Below are 25,858 nucleotides of genomic sequence, written 5' to 3'. Positions count from 1 at the left end.
TTAGAGTATTAAGGTCCTTTTTAAAAATATTTACTTAAGATTTTTACATTTTCCTGAATTTAGTACCTAACTGACGACATAGGCGCAGCAATACGTAGATATCGCCACCGTGTCTCACTTATTGCGGCGTCCTTCTTATCAGTTACTAAATTCAGGAAGGTGTATCAACCTTTCAACCTTTTAACAAACCAAAACGACTGTTATGGAAAATATTGATACTAAAAATGGAAACATACCTATAACTAACCTATGTACCGTCAGAACTGGCCACTTTGTGTTTTCAACGTAGACCATCCCATCACATTTCAGTGGGACTTAGCAATATCACAAAGATAAACGTATTTACTGGCAGCTCTGTAAAGCGAGTCGAGCGAGCGATTTGGACAAATTAAAAACGGCCATTTTTGTTTTGAGTTCATAGATTGACGAATCCAGCAACATAAAAACTAGTTTGATGTATTCAAATATTTAAATACAAAATACAGTACGTAGCGGCCCCCTTTTTTAAATATCTATCGTTAAATTTAAAAAATCACAATTATTTTCCAGTGGCGCTAGTGAGCAGGTTGATGGGCTCTTAATTATGACCCCGCAAATTTTGACCGAGTAGCAAAGCGTCGCGATGCGAATGCGTTGCCAGTTACTACGAATATCTTTAATAATAGCATTTTAATTACTTCGAACAAAAGGTGTACATAAAATTTCCTACAATATTAATCGTAATTATTTTTACGCTACATGATGCTTATTTTAACAAAGAAATAAGAAATAGACGATTTAAGAAAACGTCGTTTTTGCATAGTTGTCCATCATAAATCAATTTTTTTGTTTAGAATAAGCAAGCTTAGTCACCTGCTAATCAATAATAAAAAAACCAAGAGCATGTCGGGCCATACTCAGTTTAGGGTTCCGTAGTTACCCGCCCGACAAAATAAACTCTAAAATTCGAAATCTACACGAATTATTTCCCCTGATTGCCCATATTCAGCTTAATTTGACGTTGCTATATCTCAATCTACTTCTTAGGTCCTATGCTAACCACCGTCTAAAGGTTTGCTCGTATTTAGTCCAACATGGTATCTAACTGAAAGAGTTTTTGAAGTTTTCTTGGGCAACAAGAAGAGCCAGAAACGCAAGCTCAACATTGGACTCCCACAGGGCTCTGTCTTGCCACCAATACTTTTTAATTTGTACAAATTCGACCTTCCGCATACAGTTTATGCCAGGTTTATGTATGAAAATAATATCCCATTCGTGACTCAGAGTAAAGACTGAGTCTGGAGGCAAAATTCTGACATCGGATCCTGTGCGCGGAGTAGTATAATCCCTGTCCGAAAAATCTGGCAGTTACTCTTGATAAGTGGATCCCTAACATATAAGACTTACCTATCAAAACTCTCGCAGCAGAAGATTACGACGAGGAACGATCCTCTACACAAACTTTGCGGGGACCAGTTGGGGAACTTCAGCAGATTGCTTACGCACCTCAGTGATTGTGCTTGTCTACTTGGCGGCTGAATACTGCGCAAGAGTGTGGGTTGAAAGCACACATGTCCACAAAGTAGACGTTAAGCTAAACGAGACTATGCGCTACGTCTCTGGCAGCATTAGATCCACATCCGTCCACTGCTTACCGGCATTAAGTCACATTGTTCCACCTCATATTCGACGACTACAGGCTCTAAAGAGGGAAACCGAGAAAGATCGTTAAAAATCCTGCGCTGCTAGTTCATGACAAGTTCTGCCATCCACCTCCCCAGTGACCAAAATCACCCAATCCACCCTGTTCTGCAGTCCAGACTCTGAACAACATCAATATCTAAGAAGATTGGTGGAATGCGGAGTGGTCTTCTGTTACAACAGGGCAGACCGCACATATAGCTGACCCGAAAAAAAAAAAGGATTTTACCTCCCTCGCAAATTTTGGTGCCGCCTAAATAGGCTAAGAACTGGTCATGGCCGCTGTAATTTTATACTACGTCGGTGGCAAACAAGCATACGGCCTGCCTGATGGTAAGCAGTCTCCGTAGCCTATGTACACCTGCAACTCCAGAGGAGTTACATGCGCGTTGCCGACCCTAACCCCACCCCCCTCGTTGAGTCCTCTAACATGTACAAATGGGGTTAGAAAGTTCTCCACTCTGCGAGTGCGGTGAGAAAGAGCAGCACACCACTGCTCATATATCTTCCAATGCTGTGTCCTCCACTCATATTCAGAACCATCTGAAGATTTGGACTTAGTCACGCCTGAGTTGGTCACCTAGCTTAGCGATCTCAATACTCTGATTGTCCTTCTTTATGCATGCCATACGATAAATAAAAGTGCAATTAAAAAGAAAAGGCGTAAAAATGGTAGTTATATATGTGCCTATAACCTTGATTGTACCCAAAACATTAATAATCGCCCCACATACGCCAAGAATGTGAGAGGATAAAAATAGCTGCTGAGCTATCGTTTATATCAGTGTAAAAACGGTAAGATATATAAATTACCTTTATACCTGCGAAAAAGCGACATTACTTTCAGTTTCAATTAGTAGTATTCGTAATAGGATTAAAAAATAGGAGAAGGCAAAATGTTGACAATTTTATGCCCGTATTGGTCAACTCATTTTAGTTTGAATTCTGCACAAGTAGAGAATAGAACAGTCATGATTCGGAGGTAATTTATCGGAAAAACAGTCGGAGGTGGTCTATAAGTTACCTAAGCCAAAGAGGGCCCATCGTATTTAATGTTTTTATTGTGCTTGGGTTTAATATGAACTTGCAGTTTTGTCTATGGTACTAGCGTATATGGACGCAAAATTACATGTAAAAGTATAAAATTTTCATAGTAGGCAAACTTCCTTTTTGACGTCAATGACGGATATATCCGCACCGTAGGTCGAACGCCGAAGACGGATTAATCCGTCACAGACCACAGAGCAACATAGACCTACGTGCATATGCATAAAATTCAATTTTAGCTTTGACTCTTCTGTGACGTGGCTTCCGGCTTCTTCACAGCTTTTGGGTTAGACACGGCGACGAAAAGTTTAAGAATCGGGCCTTCTTTGGTGCATGTACCTGACTTAAAAATATATACTTAGATTTCCACGATCCGCTTGATTTGTCGAATCACAAATAAATAGTATGCGGAGATAAGTATAGAAAATTATGTAGGAGCTTAAGTAAAAAGGATCCCATCAAAAACATTACATTTAAAGAGACGCAAGTATCGCGATGCAATTCTTCTAATACAAATAGTTTGAGGATGTAATGTTACACCAAGTCGGTTATTTTAGTCATTACCAGGGAGTGTTAAAACCGCATCCATATTAGATATCTTTTTTAAATACATTAAGTTCGCCTTTTGTACATTAAGTTTTTCTTTTGTGCAATAAAGTTTTAAATAAATAAATAAATAATATAATGACTTGGCCATTGCACGGCTACATACTTGTAATAACTAAGGATCATCTTCAACTATTTAAAATAATTTTAAACGAATATGGTGTTAGACCTAATATCATATGCAGTTTGAGCAATACACGTACGAGTGACACAAGCAATACATTGTATGAGATTGCCAAGTCATTATATGTATTAAAAAAAGATATCTAATATTGATATGGGTTTAACACCCCCTGGTCCTGACTAAAATAATCAACTTGGTTTAACACTACAAAATGAAACTTGGCCGCGTAGCCAACGTGCAAATCGCTTACGCTCCGTAGCTATCGAAACGCAACTGTCACTGCCGCACTAATATGGAAGAGTGATAGAGAAGCACAAAGCGATTCGTTGTCGAAGCGATAGCGATTGTCACCTTGGCTAGGCCGGCTGATAGGTGTAGCTGATAGGTTTATCGTGCAGACTCGAAAATGAATGACTTGTCCTGTAAGTAACGTAATCAGTAGACTCACCCAATGGTCAGACGTCCGTTTCTATAGCTTCGGCAGTATGCAGGTTGTTGACGCGGACGGTACAGGTGGTGCGGCGGCGCATGGTGGGCTCCCGGCGCTGCGCCGCGTCGTGCCCTGGTGGTTGCGCGTTGTTGCTCTGCGCCTGGCGCAGCGCTAATCGCTGCGCTTGCACTTGTTGCTTTTTCTGAAGCTCTTGCTGTTGCAACTGCCATGACAAGTAATGTTTAAATGGTACCTATATAGCTAGTTTTCATAAAATTTCTGTCCAGTTACCCTAGCCATTATCGTTCAAAAAGGCACTGAATCGGCCTATCAAGTCCCACATTGTCGACTTATTCGTGCGAACGTTAAACTAAATTATTGATTTATAGTTAACTTGGATAAGCACATACTTTTTAGAATGGTGTAATGCTATTTTAATTTATATCGCCGGTTTGGGTTCGTTAAACCAGCTCGCTAAGATTTACAACCCTTATCGTATTAGAAATTACATAGTAAAATATTCTATCTACACACATATCATAAATCCTCTATGATGCTTTCAAAATCCGTAAATAATGGCCAACATTGCGATAAACTGTTTTGTTGCAAATAATTTCTTATCGGTGATAATGTTGTAATTTCTTCATAACTACATCAAAAACGATTTGGTTATGACATTCAAATTTGGAACATTTATGAAAAAAAAGCAATTCGATTTGACCTCTATTGTAATATCAGTCGAGATGCCTCTTTGTTCGAAATGAAATTTTTTTTCATTTTTTTTTTCATTTATTTAGAACACAAACAGTCACATATACAAATGGATTTGAAGTACAATGTAGAGTACTTAACATAATTAAGAATCATAGACCTGGAGGTTCATTATTAAGTACATAATGTTAACATACATACCAACAGCATAAAGAAAATGAAATCATGAGCCATACTTAAATTCTATTTACTAGTCTTCAGAGGAGAAAAAAAATACAATAAACAGGTTTGATATTACTGTCTGTTTCATTAATTATCGGATATGTTGTATTTTTTTTTTTTTTTTTTACTAATATTTGGTAGGTATTAGGACAACCGGAAAGTTACATTTACACATTGTGTACATTGTATTATATTTAATTATATGAAATATGTATGAAATGTCAATTGCATACAATTTTGACATATCTCGCATGTTAGTTTGTAGCGAATGATACGGAAATAGGCCCCCGACTCTAGATTGTCTATAAATTTTAAAAAAAACTACGAATGTGTGACATGCGTGAAAAAAAATTTCACTTACGGCCATTTGACGTACAGTTTATTTTATAATTCGTTTTAAGTATTCGGTCGGGAGTATATTAGTTCGGTGACGCCACCACATATCCGCGAGTTCCGCCAAGAAAGCATTGATGCCCCAACGTTGGCTGTAATTTGGGTTAGTGAATATACCATATAAAGTTTATAATAAGTGTGTACCAATATACCATATGAAGTTAATAAAATAGTGTTAAAACATTAAGATAAACTGTTTTGTTACAACAAATTTCTTATCTGTGAAAATGTTGCAATTGCTTCATTATATACTACATCAAAATCGATTTGGCAATGACATTCAAGTTTCGAACATCTCTGAAAAAAAAGCAATTCGATTCGACTTCTATTCTAAAATCAGTCGAGATGCCTTTTTGTTCAACATGAAATTGGATACAATTTTGACAAATCTTGCATGTTAGTTTGTATCGAACGATACGGAAATAGGCTCTAGTTTGCCTCTGAATTAAAAAAAAACGAATGCGTGACATTTGTGAAAAAGTTTTCATTTAATTTACATTTGACGTACAGTTTCTCTTTTAATTAGTTTTAAGTATAAAATCAGTTTATTTTGATGTTTTTAAAGTAACTAGTGAATATATCATAGAAAGTTTATAATATAAGTATATGTGTGAAGATAAAATAATGTATGTAACTCAACATAATTAGGCATTAAAACACTCGTGTGGTCCTTTGAAGAAACTTACTCCATTCGTTTCTTGAACCGATACTTTGTGTTTTAATGCATTTTATTACGTAACAGTCACATAAACTACTACAAGTACTTACCAATTTTGTCCAAAACAGTTTCATGACGAACAAATACGAAACAGTTAACGTGTAAGTTATGAACGAGAGTAGATATACGAGTAGCGAATACCTAAGTTGCCCTTTAAGATTTTAGGCGACATTATAATATTATGGATAAGATTACGTTATAGCAGTTTGTATGTCTAGACAGTAGAAATTTAAGAATTGCGCTGCAATTATAGATGCCAAAAATATTGCGTTGCCAATAGAAGGTTATGAGATGGAATAGATGTCTATTTACCTGGTTAAGACGCAGAGCGTCCTGGTGCTCGAGCGCCGCGAAGTCATCCATGTTGCCGGCCTCGAGTGCTGCCTGCTGCTCCAGCAGTAGCTTCTCTTCCTCCTGCAGGCGCCGCAGGTTTTGCTCCAAGTGCGGGTCCGCTACTAGAGCGTTTTCGTCCAGCTCCATCATCTCTGACGACGAATCGTCGCTCATTGACGACTTCTTCTGTATCGGCCCTGAAACTGCGGTAAATGGTCATGCGCCATATCTGACCCAGAGATCGAAACCACAACCAAGCTAATATACAGCATATTATTGTTACGTTAACCACTCTCTCGTATTTTTGATAAAGGGCTTTATTTTTGCTAACCATAAATTAGACATACAACGAAATTTAAATAGTATTGTAAAATAAAATGTATCTTACTTAATATTTCCGCATCATATTATTTTCGGTGTATTGTTTCAAACTAATTAATGGGTAAGTAGTCCGTGTACGTTATTAAATATGTAAATGTTAACCGAGTTAATTTGATTTTAATAGATCCAATATATCGCAAAATTCGAACACTCAATGCCTGGCTAGCTGCCATCTCTAGCCGGTAACATTCTGAGGAAAATCCTATTTAATTAAAATAGGTAAGTACAAAGTTTAACATCAATCCAATGAGAGACCTATTTCTCCATTAGGTATGTTCATGTTTTTATTTTATCATATAAACGTATGTTAAGAATGCTTAACTTTTACTAAATCATTAATTATATTCAACCAGATGCAGCAAATGGTCGTTCTTAACTCTCAGTAGCTGTCAGACGTTGGTTGCTGCAGTAAAAATGATCCGTCTTAATTAATTACAAAATGCCAACCAGTTAAAAAAGGAGTTTATCGTTCCTGAATTGCTCTTGCGACGTCATAAAGTGTACGCAAAATATGACAGGATTGGTTGTCATACAATTTGACTGTTTTGACTCGAAGCAGTGTCATAAGGTGATGTGATGTGATTGCGTGGTGGCTACTTTAGTGTTAAGTAGCGATGTCAAAAACGATCCTTCAAATTTTGCTAGACTTGGAACTGTTATAGGCTCTAGTTTCCTGGTGAATGTTGTTTGTTTAGTTTATTCTATCTAACTAAAGTTAAAATTTATACACTGTGTTTTTTTTTATTTCCGTTAATTTCAAGGGTGCAAATCTGAGTTTAAATTAAGTAACTTTCTTAAAGGCACCGGTATTCTAATTAACTCCATTTCGGAGATAATCAATAATTTATTTTTATCTGACTGTTTACGTTTTGATTAATGCTTAGTACGACTTTATACATTTGCTACAAAACGTAAGTACTTCTCGGTCGATCGATGTTCGAAATGATATTGATACATTGACATATATCTAAGGACGGGCCTTACGGGCGCTAAGAATGGTGCTAGTTCAGTGGTGTCACTCACGAATTTGAGTCAATCGTGCATTCTAACGCAACTAGTTGCATTGCAACCAATCGCGCGCGTGATGCGAACTCATCAACCAATCGCATTGTGGTGTTAGACTGCTTAACTGGCTCAAATTCGTGTGCGCGATACCGTTGTACAGACCCCATTCTTATTGCCCATAAGGCTCGTCCTTAGAATATGTCAATGCATTGATATGTCACAATTTTCAGAAGTAAGGTTAAGTTAAATATAATGCCCGTGTTATAACAACGCTATATGCAACACTTAATTAGTTTTTATAAAAAAAAAAAACATTTTTTTTAAATTAACTATGCCTATGCCATTTAATTTCTTTAAACGTACTTACCCATGTCCCGAAGTTAATAGAATTCAATAAAACACGGTGAATAAGCAATAAAAATGTATTAAAACTAAGTAACTAGCAGTGTCTATAACTCCAATGGAGCTAAATATTTTTTGTAAAAATATTTAACTCCATTAGATGATAAAGGTACTCCACACCTATTTCAATATAAACATTTAAGTGTAAAAAACAAAGCAATAAAACTAAATGAGCAATTGAAAGTATCGACAACAGTCAACAGGCAGCAGTGTCGACGCGAGTGATCGTGATCGATCTTCAGATGTTCTGGTTCTCTAACATTAAAGTTAACTTCATCATACCCGCTATCTTCTGCAGCTGGTAACTGTACATTAAAAACCTACAGACGTAAGCAAGCGGAAGCTAAGGCAAACCACAATGTTAATGAAAAAAACTTTTAAGCAGTCATAACTTACCCAAATAGTTAACATCATCTTAAGTCAAATTATATCTAAAATGATTTTATTTGCTTTTATTAAAGTTAAAAACAGCTAGAAATCTAATGCGTTTCATAGAACTTAATTGAACAGACATTGTTATTTAAATACTTATCCAATATTTAAGGCAAAAAATGGCAACGACAAAAACAAGGATAATATGACTTTTAGAATATTTTCTTTAATATTCATTTGTAATTACAACATTTATCTCGTAAAATAAATTTATGGCTTATTTAATTTAATTGGCTGAGTAGTGAAAGTTGTCGTTGTCACCGTACTGTCTGGTTTAGAGTTATATTAGAAGAGACCTACATATTTAGAAAGGCAAAATCGGTTCATATTTTTTTATTAATAATAAGTTGGATGGTCCTTCAATGATTGTACTTTTTTTATAAACGCGGGTTTGCAACCAAAACATGTGCTAAATTTAAAATGGTAAAATTTTTGAATGACATTGTGTTCGGGTTACTTTTCTTATGTTTATAATGCTTAACCCTGAATTCGTTTTTTGTTATACCTTAGTATTACTTATAGTATTACTTATACGGTTAATTAAAAACGATACCTGGACGAAAAATTTTTAGTCCGTTGTAATAGTTTTAGTAGTTAAAGTAAGTCATATTAATCGTAAATTACTAAACAATCAATTTCACTATCATATTTTATTTTTTCCATAACTTATATCTACTATTTACAATATTTGAAATATCTCTTAATTGTTAATATCACAAAGATCGTCCCTGTCGATGAGTGGTCCAATAAACATAAGCACGAGTGGCACAACACTGGCACAAAACTAATAACTACAGCGTATCTCTTCCGTGTCATCTTCTTTTCCATCTGAAATTACCGAAAATAAAACATAAAAGAAAATAAACAAAAAGCGTCGCACATGCAAAAATATAAGTGAACAGCGCAAAATATCTCATGCGAAGATTTGCATATACCTAGGTACTTAAATCAAATTATGGCAATAATTTCACGCGGAACGCCTCTGTTACATAATACATATACCTACGACTACATTGTGCTAGTTAGATAATTTGCTTTAGGATTTACTAGTACATTGAAATCTTACAGTAATGTATAAAAATCGACACTTTATCACAGCGAATTCCCTTAATTTTTTGAAATGATTAGTACCTGCTCGAAATCATGAACCAGCAAGGATAACAATTTGTTGATTTCAACAACAAGTCAGTTTATAAAATAAATACCCAGATGCTAATAAAAAGATAAGTTTTTTTGTGATATTAAATATCATATAAATAAATGTACGTATTTAGAAAACATACTTTTATAAAATCGTGTATTCAGGGTAAGTGTTCCCAAAATAAAATAGAGAAGGTATCCAAAAATGTTTTTTTTTTTTCTATAACTAATTAAATTATAAAATGTAATATTTTTAATTATAATATTTACAAATTACAAATATTTTCTTCCCATTATATTTAACTACTCCAAGTCCAATATACCTACATACCTATCTATATTTATATTACCTAGCTAAATTATTATTTTGGAGGAGGAGGAGACGTGAGCAGGACCAACCCTGCGCATTGGCTAGATGATAAGCTACGGTTTGGTCTCAGTATTAGTACTACGTCAAGTGTCAATATGAATGTCATCAAAAAATTTACACTCCAGTGTGACAATTTTTCTCTTCATAATTGAAGTTCACGATTGGTTAAAAAGGTTTTACCTTCATTTATTAAGTGGGCGACCACGATTATAGACAATTAAATCTTGACTTAACTTAAAAGTTTAAGACAGGAAGAAGGTGTGATAGTTTAATTTAAATACGCTGCTGAATGATTCATTAAAAGGAATTCCTAGTTGTGATTTTCCATACAAACGCTCTCGACTGTTTCCTCCCTGGACTTTGAACTTAGCTTAGAGCAATGATTTTTTCAAATAAGGTCAATATCATCAATATCTGTGCCGCTAGTTTTGCTTTTTTTGGATTATTGAATTATGAAGAAACTTACAGCGCCTCAAAAATCGCAAAAACGGCTCAATTGAATTGGCTGCAAAAAAAGGTGCAGTATGCAAATATGACAAATGACAAATGTCCAAAAAATCAAAACATAGCGGCATAGATTATTTCTTCTTCTTGCAGTTTCCAAAATTTCATAATGACTGGTTGCGTTTTGGAGGAGGAAACAGTCGAGAGCAAAACCTCCATTTTTGAGTTTTTTTGCTTGGGAATTTCAGTCCGAGCTGCAGTTGTCCTTATCGCACACACGAACTCCCGTCCATCGCAGTGCGACAAAAACAAAGCCTCAAAAATTCGAGATTTGAAAAGTTGTTCAGCTAGGAATTGCTCTCATTTACTGAGTTTATAGGGTCGTCCCTGCTCGCGTCACATCTAGTGAATCATTCTGTATACAAATAATAAATACCTATCACAAACATTACTTCGGTGGTCATATACGGAAAATCGGCTATTAGTGGCCATCTTCAATAACTGGATAACTTACACTAAAACGGCTAACATAAGAATTCTATTTATTTATTTTCACAATTTAAGTAAACCAAATAACATTAAACCTGAAAATTTACTTGGATGGTGTGAACAGTTTTTTTTTAGTATATTGGAAGGTGGCCAGGAATAGACAATTTACCTTATTTGCTCCTTAAAATAAATATTAAACCATACCCATGGTGCAAATATAGTTCTTGTCATCCACTATGACGCACAGATTTGTCAAATCTAGTCTTCGATAACATGACAATACGAGTCAAGGCACGCGTCTTCGCGAATGGCACGATCTATTTCTGTATAATTACCAGCATGCATTACACTTTATTAACAGAATACTGTATTTTTACTATACTATGGAAGGCAATATTGATACAGCCCTGCCGTTACTTGATTTTCACTTACTTAAATAGGGTTCCCCCATGGTCCCTGGCAGGTACGGACAGCTGGTGACGTGGTTGAAGTTCTGGGACTGCATCTCCTCCTGATCAGTCTCGCGATGGTAGAAGTAGTTGAAGTTGGAGACGATGACGGGCACCGGCAGCGCGATGGTGAGCACACCGGCGATCGCACACAGCGAACCGACAATTTTCCCCCACACTCCAACCGGCCTAACGAGAACACGCAATCATTAGACAACCATATTCATTACTTTATTACCGATTGTATCTACGCGTAACATTTAAATAAGACAAGATTAAGCTACGATTGAAAGATCAATCTATGATGTAGGTAATGAAAAAGATGAACGCCGTGACGGTGAACATGCGTTACTCGATTGATGTATTCATGTACATACCTAATAAAAATACGTCTACTTGCACATACTCCTACATAACATAATTATTAAAACCAATATAACGTTCTCATAAGAAATAGTTATTATCGTATAGAAGACCATTCGCAGAGCAAAATAAGATTATTAAATAATAACAATTTCATTCATCACCTTTCACACTCGCTAGCTTTTTATTGTTTCTGAAATTCAGCATTGCAATTTATCGCGTTGCATATTGAGTTTAGCGCCAGCAACTACATGCAGTTTAAGTGCAAAACATGTTAAAACGCATTGGCCATCTTATAATCGTTTAGAGTGACATAAACTACGGAGATCCAAACAATATAAAGATAAACAACACATCTCTTCTCGGTCTTGCACTTTAATCGAATGTAGTTAGGTCAAGTTGAACTGAAAGTAATACTTAATACGTAACAGAAACCTACAGAGTGAAGAGGTTGCTACGACATGGACACTACGACGTGATTCAACATATTGCAATCATGCCTAAACATCGCCGAAAAAAAAACTGGAACTTTCTCTATCGAAAATGGTGTAAAAACTATTTTATTAAGTGACGGGAAGCTAATGATGACAAAACAAGCGATGCTAAGTCTGAACACCAATTTTACATAGTAGGTAGCCTTATTTAATGTAAAATTTACCGCTATCTTCAAGACTCAAACAACCGCAACCAATCCACTAGAACTTTAATGGTAGGAGAAACAGACGAACACTGGTACAAAAGTTTTTAGGTGATTACAAGCAAAATAATTCTAATGCCCTAGATGAAATTTGTTCGAAAACGTGCGTTCAATATACATGACCACCACCATTTTCGATGAGCTAATTAAGTCACAACATTGAATTACAAAGGGTAGGTAACATTTATTTTATAGCGAAAGCATTACAACGGAGCATACATTCGATCGTGAGCTGGATTTTTTACGTACACATACATTTGTTTCACTTCAACTCATTCGAATTAATTAAGTATGTCAACTTTGCAGTCGACTTTGGGCTATTTTTTATTATTTTACTTAAGTTGAAGTGTCTACAATAAAAGCTGTTCCACTCATAAATACGCTTTTGGAGGGGCGATTGTCACACCGACGACAGCACACAATCACGGTAATGTTAGGGTATCACATTTAGGGAAATTTTACAATAAACACGCTGCCATGTAAAATTGTAGGGGTTCAGGAAGAGAACGATGACAAACAGTATACCGTCGTTAAAAAATAACAAGACAGAAACGAACTTTCTTGAACGTGCAATAAGTAAGTAGGTATAATATATTATAGTAAAAGAGTGGGTAGAATGTAAAGTGATCGGTTAAAAGTTCTAAGCGAACCGACAATAAAATCATAGTGAAGCAGTTACATGACGTGGCGAAAGAAAATCACGAACGTGTTAAAACGTCAAATGTGGAGTAGTAGGGTAAAATGAAATGACGAGAAGGCGTGGATGAAACATAGGGTGATGTCGATGTATCATACGTCATGTCTCCGTATCCTACGGTCGTCATTGTCACGACCGCCCACCAAAATGCATCAGGTATGGATTTGAAGAAGCTGTTCTCACTTCCGGCTTCAGCGAAGTACACCGCAGATGAAAACAGCACCACACCTTTAAGAACAAGCACACACCAACGGCGGATACAGTGCGACATACAGGCCAGGGAGCGCTTGCGAGCGGACGGGGGCAGGGTGGTGCGCGACGCGGGTTACCTCATGTCTCCATAGCCGACGGTGGTCATTGTAATGACTGCCCACCAAAAGGCATCAGGTATTGACGAGAAATTAGTATCGGGGCAATCTTTATCAGCAAAGAAAACGGCGCTGGAGAACACGACCACCCCTGCGAACACAAAGTATGTTGTGTACGCAAGCCTCAAGCCCGCGTCGCGGCCTCGTCCCGCCCGGCATCGAACGCGCGCTGCGCGTTTCTTTCCGCAACTGCTCTGCTTCAGACTGATACTCCTTACTTAATCTCAAATGTAAACAGGTTCAATTATTTATATTGTAACTTTGGAAATTATATCAACGCTTAACGTAACGTGTGTGGTCTAGGGATATTTCATTTAATTGTTATTTTATGTGATATTTCTAGTTGTCATAATTTGTATATTTCTTAGGTATCACGTTTTTCCACTCACCTATAAACAGGAAAAATATTAAAAGTCCAAGTTCTCGCATCGATGCTTTCAATGTTCGTCCCAAGATTTGCAATCCTTTGGAGTGACGGGATAACTTGAAGATTCTGAAGACTCGTACGAGACGAATGACTCGAAGTATGGCGAGACTCATAGCTTGGTTAGTTGATTTATCCTGCGGGGATACTGGCGCCCGGGGGAGGTTCAGCGTGTCTTCCTCTTCGGCGACCACAGTGGCCAGAGTAATGAAGTAAGGAATGATAGCTATTATATCTATAATGTTCATCACGTCTCTAAAGAAATTAAACTTGTTCGGACATGCTAAGAACCGCACTATCAATTCGAACGTAAACCAGATTATACAGAGAGTCTCAATGAGGAAAAAGGGATCAGTGATGTCGGGCACTTCATCCTCCTCAATCTTGGTACCATTTGTTGTGGTGTTAAAGACCTTGTAGTGCTTAAATTCTGGAAGTGTTTCCAAGCAGAAGATGACGATAGAGAGGAGAATGACAAATACGGAGATAATGGCAACTACTCGGGCAGCCTGTGAACTCTCAGGGTATTCAAATAGAAGCCAAATCTTGCGCTGTCGTTCGTTTGAAGGGAGAGGTTTCTCTTCTTCCTTTATGAAACCTTCATCCTCACTGTAATAGACGTTATATAAATTTGTTCAATATTCCTATAAAGTAACTACAAATTAAGACACTATTTCTACAAAATCATGAACAGGCAATTCTCAGTAATTCTAAACACACTAAGTGTGCCTATGTTGTTCTTGAAAAATGGAATATTTATAAAAAAATTATATATATAGGTATATAAATTGCCAAAATTTGGTGTGTACCGGAATTTGTTGGTGGCTTGCTCGCCAAGTTCGTAAAACTTAATTTCCTCCGAGAATACGTCCAGCGGAACATTGACCGGACGCCGCAGTCGTCCGCCGCTTTGATAATAGTAGAGGATTGCGTCGAAGGAGGGTCGGTTCCGGTCAAAGAAGTATTCGTTCCTAAAAAAATATCAGTAAATAAATATTCAAAATAATTTCCTTTGTTTTGTCATATTTATTGATCGAATTATGGAGTTAGGATGTAGTTAATATTTTTTACTGAGGCATAAGATGTTTTACATTAGAGACAAAACCTAGTAATAACAGACGCACTGCACGTCACGCATTATTTAGTACGTATGTTTCGGCATTTGTAAGAGTAATATTTATTATTATTTCTCATATTAATTAACTTATACATTTTAGGGAACTACTTACCTATCTATCTATCTATCATAATCTAACATTAACTCATCACTACTCTCTACTGTCACCCATGATTAATATGTAGGTATTAAATAATTTAAGAAGATTTCATTATCGCATAAGTATGTGATTTGGTATCTGAAAACGCAATAGCTCTTAGCTAGAACAGTACTATTTTTTTCTGAGTCAACATATTAAGTACCGAAAAAAACTTACCGTAATGGGTCAAAGTATCGTATCCGCCTTGACGGATCTCCTAAAAGAGTTTCTGGGAATTGATTTAATGTCCGTAGTTGGGTTTCGTATTTTAGTCCGCTAACCTGAAAAAAATTTTTTTTTAGCAATAACAGAGAATAAGTACCATCAAATGGGGTGAATAGGGACGGTGGGGGAAATAGGAACAAAAACTGGTAATGACATTTACCTGATAATTAAAAAAATATATATCAATGACAAATTGTATCCTGATATTGAAAATAATAGTAGAATATATTCTTTTGGTAACAAACACAATGGAAAGGTCTTAAAGCTGTGATATATTGTAAAACTATCAGTTTATTGAGTATGTCAACGAAAGATTCATATGTGCTCTTAAACTTCCGAAAAACGTAAAGGTTTAACTTGTTTGTGACACTTCTAATAGTGAAAAATTGGTTTTGAATTTAATTGAGCACCTATTAATCACATGATAAGTACAAATAATCTTTGTGTTGTTAGTAAAAATAAAGGAAAACTAGAGATCCATGATTTTTTTTAAAAGTACGATGTTTATAGAGACGGAACGGGGGTGAATAGCAACGACTTAGGGGTGGAGCGGGATGCCTCTGGTAGTTAACAGGGACGCAATAAGTATACAGGAATAGGGACCTTAAAGGCTGATAAGGGACAGGCCTGCCAAAACTGGTTAATAAAATTAGTTTTGCTGTGTTTAGTGGTTTTTGGTAGATAAGTAGGCATTTCATTACAACAACTTAAAAGAGGAGTAATTTCTGTAATTGTATTAATTGTTTTAATATTCTGAGTTATGTACTACATTTTTTTTTGTACTCCAGGTACGAACCACATTAAACGACATTTAAATAAAAATACTAAGAAATATTTTGTCCAGAATGGATTCTCAAACATAAGGCACAAGTTTTTAAACCTTAACACTCGTGACGCTCATGAAAATATGCCTTTAAAATCTTACTCAAAGTTCAAAATAGTCCCTATTCACCCCGTTTGACGGACCGTTTGAGATATTCAAGACGGACAGCTTCAGTCATCACTCATCAGTATTTTTTACTATTTTTTCATTTCATGACTTCTAAACCTTAAAAGTCTGACTTTCCTGGCCATTGTCATTTGCACAAAAGTACAATTAAAGCAGTTACCTATTGTTTTGCATAATTTATCAACTTGGCGTATTGAAATTCAGCTCTTTGAAAACGACTGGTTCACTCAGCCAAGTGATTATTTACAATACCCTAACAGGGTGCCAGGTGTTTTCACACCTGGCACCCTGACACTCTTTAATGTAACAACTATATGTACCATGGTTTCGCAATAAATATTTCTATTCTAAATGTAACCTTAACTTAAAGAAATAAAATAACAGCCCAGAGTAGTCGTGGCTGAAGCAGACCGAGAAAGAGATGGCACGACGACTTGGATGCATTTCAGAGAGATTGGCGGGATCTTGCTCAGCACAGGGAGGATTGGAAAAAGGAGAGGCCTTTGCCCAGCAGCGGGACACACAAATGGCAAAAAAATATAAAATAATTTAATGTAACCTAACATCAAATTTATCAATGTCCAAATTAACTAAATGACTACACGACGTTCAGACGTCTGGTTAAACGTTGCGATCAATGATTTGGTTGGTTGTTTTTCAGCCAATTAATTAGCTGGGTAATTTAACTAGTTAGCTGCGACTTACATTTTGAATCGTTATTGTATTTGTAAAAAAATACAATCCTATTTTAGCGTCCAATGTTTTTTTTCTCTCTATGTTCTTCTTTTTCCAAATGTAATGTGTTGTGGCGTAAAATAATAGTTATTTGTACAACAAGAGAGCAAAGTTTGATATTTCTTCGAGTGCTTGTTTTGAGTCCCGTGCAAGCGAAAGATTCTATAATAGAATCTAGAGCGTAGTAAGGGACTCAAAAGCGCACGAGATGTATATTTACACACACTTTGATCTCGTGTAGTACAGAAAAATTTTCACGTCAGTCAGCCATCAAAAAATACAACCTGAAAAAATGTAATCCAGACGGACGGGTCACTATTTCACTCATGTTTTCTGAAGATATTCTAACAATTAACTATAATTACCACAATAAAACAAAACGAAAGAAATTTCAATAAAATAATACGAAAATAATGAATTAACGAACATCAATTGACAGTTCAACCGACAACTTTTTTTTTGTAAAAAAAAACTGTAAGATCCGGTCCGAATTGCGGATACTACTATTTGTCAACTATAGTAGAGATCGTTAAAAGTAGTTAAGTAGAATTATTTACTGCGTAACAATTGCGTAAATTTGTATAAGTTCATTGTTTTGATTGTATAATAAAATACGTAAAATATGGTGTGTTTATTAAATTTTAAACTTTTATTTCATTAATTAATTATTACGAATGAAGACTCGTAGGGTGTTTTGGAGCGATGCGGTCTGTCTTATTTCGGGGGTCTATTATAAACCGTCAATATACCGTTGAATTACGTATGCACTTTTTTTATCTCTTTATTTTTGCTAATGACGTGAAAGGGATAAAGACAATAGAATACAAATATTTCGAACTTGTATTAGGCCCCGCACGTTGAAAGGACATTCGAATCTAAAGGTCACTTGAATGTTATTTTGTCTCACTCGGTGAGCAAAATGCGATTTTGCTGTTTTTAAGCAGCAAATTACCCTTGTTCGAGCTGCTGACGTGAAAATGTATTTTCTTTCTTTCTTTCAAATATCGCATGCCCTCTCTGGTAGAACATGAGACACGCTTAATATGTCTTTGTGAAACCATTATTAAGTTAGCTGATGAAACGAACTTAGTACTTGAACAACCTTTGTGCTTCTACTCTAGATGTTTGGAAAAAAGGGGAGGGGTGTGTATTCTTGCTAAAAGGTATCTTTTTTTAAATACTACGTCGGTGGCAAACAAGCATACGGCCCGCCTGATGGTAAGCAGCCTCCGTAGCCTATGTACGCCTGCAACTCCAGAAGAGTTACATGCGCGTTGCCGACCCTAAACTAGCCCCCCCTTATTGAGCTCTGGCAACCTTACTCACCGGCAGGAACACAACACTATGAGTAGGGTCTAGTGTTATTTGGCTGCTGTTTTCTGTAAGGTGGAGGTACTTCTCCAGTTGGGCTCTGCTCTAGATCTGGAACGACATCCACTGGCTGTGCCCTACCACACAAAGCGAGATGACATTCACAATGCCCATACCTGGATTTTGAATATACTTAACTATCATGGATTGAAAAGCTTTGTCAGGAAAAGATATTCGAATGCTGCGGTGTTGACATTCCCTGTTATAATATTACTTTACTTTGATAGTTTTTTTCGAAAGCTTGATAGACTTCTTAATATTCTGACCAAAAATTCTACAAATAATAAACGAATTCTAATATGTGGCGATTTTAATATCGATAGTCATGATTCTGCTAAACATCTCGAAACCACATTACTAAGCTATAACTTTAAGCTCCAAATTAACGAACCCACACGTATTACTGAACTATCGTGCATAGACAATATAGCCATAAATTTTAATATTGAAGATACTCCTAAAGTTCATCACTTAAATCATCAGATCATTCTGCACAAATAATTGAAATCCCAGGCAACATAAAATTAACTCCAAATACTTGGTATATTTAGAGACGGGACTATTCCAAAATAAACTGCAACAAATTCCGAGAATGTCTCAATAGCTTATCATTTGCTAAAGTATTAAATTGTAACGATTGCAAACTAGCCTTTAATCTTTTTCACGATGATATACTCTTATATTTCAAGCTTTGTTTTCCTTTAATTTCGGTTCGGGTAAAATCAAATTAAAGGTTGAACTGGGTGACCAGAGGAATGAAAATTGCTTCTAAAACTAAAAGGAACTTATTTATGAAATTCATTAACACAAAAATAAAAACGACAAAAAGAAAATTAAAAGCTATTACAAAAACTACTCTAGAATTTTTAAGAAGTGCATAAGACAAGCACAAGACATTAAAAAAAAGCGGCCAAGTGCGAGTCTGACTCGCCCATGAAGGGTTCCGTACCATTTATGACGTATTAAAAAAAACTACTTCCTAGATCTCGTTCAAACTAATTTTCGGTGGAAGTTTGCATGGTAATGTATATCATATATAATTTATTGATTTTTCATTCTGTTATTTTAGAAGTTACAGGGGGGGGGGGGACACATATTTTACCACTTATGCAAACTTCCACCGAAAGTTGATTTGAACCAGATCTAGTAAGTAGTTTTTTTTTAAATACGTCATAAATGGTACGGAACCCTTCATGGGCGACTCCAACTCGCACTTGGCCGATTTTTTGTCTATCAGCAAGTTTGAAACAAATAAATGGTTTAGAGTTAAGACCGACGGTACACTTGCATTTTAGCGTGGTGCTTACACAATCTGAACAGTACCCCTAGTGTAAATAAATTATATTTCGAAACGTGACGTACGCGTTTGCGTTTAGTCTCATTTTGTATTGGATTTAGAAAGAGCGCGCCAAGCGGGACGTTTTGGAAACTCAAAATCCTATACAAAATGAGACTTAACGCAAACTCGTTCGTCACGTTATGATGTCGACTAAATTTACACTAGGGGTACAGATTCAGATATAAATGTACCTTCACAGTACTTTATACGTCTTTTTACTATGAAGGGACTATTTTGCGAGCACTCAAAAATGGCTTTACTAATCGTGACATTATATTTTATGAGATATTGAAGTCGGCTATATAAGGTATACATAATTCAATGAATTGGAGTAAATCTATATCTATACGTGCGACTACCCGCCAGTCTCAGAAACGAAACCTAATAACAAGCTTGCACACGAACTGAAAAAACTTTGAATAGAAATGTCGCTATATTCCGTTGAAGAATAGAGCAAAAATAATTTATTTTGTTATAATTTTATATTGATTTTATACCTATTTTATTATTGTGACATTTAATTTAATATGTATTGACATTGCCATTCATATTTTTAGCTATTAAGATAGTTGACATCTAATATATTTACATTTAATTTTTTATTTGCATTACCTATGTGACAAAGTTATTTATAACTTAGTATTTTTCAGTAAATATTTTTGTTTAAGAAACAATTTGTACATTTTTGGGTAGTTATAACATTAATTGGTTAACCAACTAAATACAAAACCGCCAGGATCTGTCACTGAACGACCTGACTTTAACCTACATTATTTGACCATGTAGTGTCTTCATCTACCCTCAACTGGCTTAAGGAGCCATTTGAGAGTAAATTTTGTTTACTTTTATTTAAATACCTAAAGATACAGTAGCTATGTATACATTGACATTTCTTTTTTGGATGACATTGTTTTTTTTTTTTTTTTTTTTTCTTTCTATTCTAATGTAAAGTTGACGATCTTTTAGTGAAAGCCTAAAACAAAGGCTCCTTTTGTGTAAAAGATTATGTCTTTGTCTTTAAGAAGCAACAGAAGTGGTCATTTCTCCTCACAAACGTACTGGACTGTTTCCTCCGTGGGTTTTACAGCTAGAGCAATTATGTTTTCAACACAGTTTATTATTATTAACATCTGTGTCGGACTGTTACTTTTTTGGATATTTTTGTTTCGTAAGGCGCTAGTGCACTTCAAACATTCGCAAAAACGGCCTAATTTACTAGGCCGCAAAGAGAAGCATGGTATTCAAAACTGTCATCAATTAGCCTAAAAAGCAAAACAGTCCGATACAGATAATTTCATTACCATTTAGATCTCAAAATTTCGTTACATTTGGTTAAGTTTTGGAGGAGGAAACAGTCAAGTACGAAATATCGTTTTTTGAGATTTTTACGCAGGATTTTTCCATTAACTAGTGAGACGGATATATTAGCCTAAAATATTAAAATCTCAGCACCCGTATCCTCTTAAGAAATAAATATATCTAATCTTATCTAATCTATTTCCAAAGCCAAGGTCACTAGGGGTCAATTTACCCGGGCAGAAGTAATTGCACGCCGCGGCTATTTGATACAATACTCCATAGTAGACCTTATTGGAATGCTTGAAGTTTACATGCGCGTCTGTGGACGTCATTTGGCGATCAAAGGGTAACATTAGCAATTAGTTAGGTACTTAATATGAAAGCACTGGCCACGAAATGTAGTGCACCTAGGATGATAGAATAGAATAGAATACTCTTTATTGGCACACATCAGTAAAAGATAAAAAAGAAAAGAAACAACTGATTACATTTAGAGGCAGACAACAGGCGGTCTTATCGCTAAAGAGCGATCTCTTTCAACCTTCGAAACCTAAACAGGGAAAACAATCAAAAAAGTAGGTGTTGCAAAAACGTTATGAAGCCTACACTCACACACACACACAATAATTCACAGGAAGATAATTGGGTAACTTTCACTATATATCTAACTACACGTAATGGTTATCTAGTAAACTAACTCCGAGTTACTGATATAACGCTGTAATAAAATGGCGACTGCGTTTCCAGGAACTATTCGCGGTCGGAATAAATGCGTAACGGGTAGCGTAATATTAATTAAAAATGTTGATAAAGCGCGTTGTTTGGGCCAGCTACCACATACCCGCCGCGCGCCGCCACTGCGCCTACCACGCGGCGCCCTTGGAGAACACACAATAAAATGTATTTTTGGACCAGTCCATTGCCAACCACAAAACTACATCCGTGGCGGCGAAAGAAACATCGTGTGAAACTCCGATGTGCCCGTGAATCGTAAAACTAAATTATGCTCACTTTCGATGCGCCTGTAAATATTGTTTTTTTCACATTGTACGCGATTTTACTCAAGCCAGTCTAGTGTTCCCACTATAATGTACACGCTATAGGTAAACGGCGTACTATCTACAGTCAGCAAAGCTATTAGCTTGACACTCCAGTTTACACAGTTGTAACGAGTAAAACTGCACATTGTCCAAAACCGATATACAATATATGTAGCTGACCTGACCTACATACTTCGTGTACCTATTTAATGTGTTTTAGGATGCTAACTATAGAGTTTCAGCTTTTTGCCGCGTTACGAGCTGTAATCCTCTACAAACGATTATCTATATTTTATAAATATAATATGCACATATACCTCGCCGAATACATCAAAGTAGGCTGATATTCAACCCAAATACGACACACAGAGGTGTAATTATACCATGTCCCGAAAGTTTACAAACTGATTTTACAAGTATGTTTTAAAAGGTCTGCAATGTTTACACAATTACCTAGTTATCATAAATCGTACAATATTAATTTTACCATACTACACATTGGTAATGGTACGAGTATGTGGTCACTGTATAAATATTAGGAAAAAAGCAAAGGCGGTTAAATTGCAAACTAAGTTAGGGAATGTTTTTATTAATTAAAAAAAAAATCTAGTTAGATATGGGTTTGATTATATTTATCCTGTAATATTTATGATAGTGTTGATGTTACATAAAAATCATAATTTTTCTTTGGTAAACAACTAAAAGTAGTTTTAGTATGTACAACTCAAGCTCTTTCATATGATACCCCACTTAACCTAGTTAGACTTTGAATTAAAAAAAAAACGATCAATGCTTCTGAGTTAACCTTGTTTATCTATCCCAAATTTCAAATCTATTAAACAGTTCCCGAGATATTTCGCGATGTGACAGATAGACCGACGGACAGAGTAGCACCATTTGACGACTTGTCTGGCCTAGTGGGTAGTGACCCTGCCTATGAAGCCGATGGTCCCGGGTTCAAATCCTGGTAAGGGCATTTATTCGTGTGATGAGCATGGATATTTGTTCCTGAGTCATGGATGTTTTCTATGTATTTAAGTTTTTATAAATATGTATATATTATATATATCGTTGTCCAAGTACCCGCAACACAAGCCTTATTGAGCTTACTGTGGGACTTAGTCAATTTGTGTAATAATGTCCTATAAAAAAAATAAGGGCTCCTTTTTACGTTTTTGGTACGGAGTCCTATAAACAAAAAAAAAAATGTTTACGTATTTGATATTTTAACCACTTTCAGTATTAGCTTCGTACATACTGATGAATCAACAGGTAGGCAGGCCCGAACAGGCAATTATAGGGGTCGTTAGTCATACAACAGACTATGTACGCGGGTGAACTCGGAAACACGCAAGTCAAAACGTTTACGCAAATGACGTCGGTAAACGCAGCTCATGAAATATCAAATGATAGGCAAAAATTAATGTATAGGAATATTTTTACTCGTATATGAATAATGTGTGTATCTACCCTGTGTTTCCGACTCTACCTAACGGACTTTTAGTAAATGTTAAATTTCACATTTGAATCGTGTTCCTAATATATCTGCGTATATACAGGTAAAATACTGATAGAAAATAGTATGGACTATGGGGATACAAAATCCCTGAAATGGTATAAAAGTTTCTGTAAAATCTCTACGCATGATTCAAGAGAGACGTCAGCAGGATTAACTTTAGGCAATCAGTAATATATAAGCTACTGATTCGTACCAATATTCGTCAGATAAACTCATTTCGTTGCTAAAAAGAAAGTCGAAAATGATTTATGACTTACATGGTCACTTTACAATTAGAACAATCACACTCTTTTCATTATTTGTGATAAGTGTCATCAGAGTCTGGTTACTTTTGAAACATCGTATCTCACTCAAGTTTGGAAAATGTGGCAATTTACGGTTAAAGAGGTTTAAGGTCACAGCTTAAACCCCATATATGCATGTTCTGTGAAAATTCATGATCTGGGAAAAATCACCGAAATAACTGAGTTTACCCTAGTTGTTAGACGTTGCGGTTATCTCACAGAGTTACTCACATTGATTACAACTCGCTCGCAAAAATCGTGGTCGTGTTGAATTGGCTCAAAGGTTACCACTCCGCCTTGTGGTGGTCTCCCCGCCTCCTCCTCTTGGCTGCACAGCTTTGGCAGCGACCTGCAATAGAGAGCACAGCATGTTCATCTGAAATTATAGTGTTTTAATGATGTTATTGTTCAAATATAAGTACTTTAAGGAAACATTTATTTGGTTAAATAAGGATAACTAAGGACTAAACTAATTTTTTTAGACACTGGTATTCTAATGGCTTACGTTTACGTCATAATCAAATAAATATTGGGTATATCCATATGTAAAGGATTAGTTAAAAAAAAAACGGTATTGTGAAATTTTACCATCTTACATTTTTATCTATCCTAACTATATAATATGTACGAGTATATCCCAGTTACGTTTCTATCTCCTCTAGGTATCTACCTATTTTTCTTATGCCTATACCGAAAAATGAGAAAATCATTCTACAGGCTACGATGTAGTACTACAAGCGTAGTACTACAACAAATGAAAAAGTTCAACTAAATTATTTCAAATAAATCATGATCATTTATTTCTAAAAACCTGGCTGTTGGGACCACCTATTTATTATCAACAAGGATTCATATCATATCATATAGTTGATTTACCCAACTGGCACCCAAATTATAACACTATTTGTTAAAGCGTTATCCTCATGCCGCTTGGGTTGAACGGGATGTATTAGGGGTTAATAACCACGTATGTTAAGTAGGAATTTTATAACTTAATGCACAAGTCTAATACGACTAATCAATTCTTAGATAACATTTAGATTAGTGCAGCTCGTTTAAGAGTCAACCTAAAACTTTATTTTATTAGTCTTTTTGTTTTTATGATTTAATATTTTTTGTTATTTTTTTGTTTCCGCACCAGCTCGGAAATTTTCCTCTTAAGAAAGTCAAAGTCATTAACTGAAAATTTTGAGTTGGCTCTTCAAATTACTTGGTATAATGGACTTTTACTAGAGGTGATTTTAAGTGATAGTTGGTAAATGTTCAAAAATCTATTTTAATTAGCATTGTGTATTTTACAGCGAGTATGTTCCTCGGGGTCTTGAGATGAGAAAATGTGTGCTCTTGGTAGCATGGTTTATTACTCGCTTGTGTTTTTAAGCCCAAGCAATGTTCGAGACTCCACTTTATAACACCTCGTTACGTTCGGTATTAAATATTTCTCTCGTACAGATCTGAATAGAATATAGAATACGAGCGGTAAACAATAACTTTACTCCTATGTATAAAAAACAATTCCAATTAACGCTATTAGTAAACTGCTTCTGCAGCATAAAAATGGTGCGACATTCGTAAGGGTAAAAATAATCCCTAAAATACTATGTGACTTACATATTTTAAATATTAAATCCAAACATCTTGTATAAATCTAACGTAATGGAATGTCTTAAATTAGATTTTAGCTGTTTAGTGCAACTCGCCCTCGATTTTGCTTGTTGTCATAGAGTTTGTTTTACAACATCAAATGATGCACCTTTTAAATAAAATAATAAATGTTTTATAAAATTTTAAATCAACTATATATACACTGTGTTTTTTTTTAATTCGTTGATTTCAAGGGTACATTTCTGAGCGTTAATTTCTCAACGACACTGGTATTGCAATCCACCGTGGCTATTTGTTAAGTCCAGCTATGA

At 35.7% G+C, this 25,858-nt stretch overlaps 1 protein-coding gene across 9 annotated transcripts in view; it reads right to left on the bottom strand.

Moving 5' to 3' along the window:
• The window catches only part of LOC133527283 (potassium voltage-gated channel protein Shaker), a 315,532-nt gene that overhangs the window by 25,648 nt on the left and 264,026 nt on the right, over positions 1-25,858 (bottom strand). For 6 of the 9 annotated variants that reach the window (XM_061864279.1, XM_061864281.1, XM_061864259.1 and 3 more), the window contains exons 2-8: positions 24,174-24,291; positions 15,359-15,462; positions 14,735-14,896; positions 13,891-14,534; positions 13,232-13,361; positions 11,360-11,565; positions 9,120-9,312 (exon numbers count right to left, since the gene is read on the bottom strand). In XM_061864279.1, the coding sequence (XP_061720263.1) occupies positions 9,269-9,312; positions 11,360-11,565; positions 13,232-13,361; positions 13,891-14,534; positions 14,735-14,896; positions 15,359-15,462; positions 24,174-24,291 (1,408 nt within the window). In that variant the 3' untranslated portion in view covers positions 9,120-9,268. Of the gene's footprint in view, positions 1-3,905; positions 4,111-6,243; positions 6,468-9,119; positions 9,313-11,359; positions 11,566-13,231; positions 13,362-13,462; positions 13,593-13,890; positions 14,535-14,734; positions 14,897-15,358; positions 15,463-24,173; positions 24,292-25,858 lie in introns of those variants that run through there. The other 3 variants (XM_061864295.1, XM_061864267.1, XM_061864274.1) reach the window with 3 other exon arrangements.

The sequence above is a fragment of the Cydia pomonella genome, chromosome 1, assembly GCF_033807575.1.
Source record: "Cydia pomonella isolate Wapato2018A chromosome 1, ilCydPomo1, whole genome shotgun sequence".
NCBI lineage: Eukaryota > Metazoa > Arthropoda > Insecta > Lepidoptera > Tortricidae > Cydia > Cydia pomonella.
The sequence above is the reverse complement of the archived record's forward strand: the minus strand, read 5'-3'. Positions and strand labels throughout refer to the sequence as shown.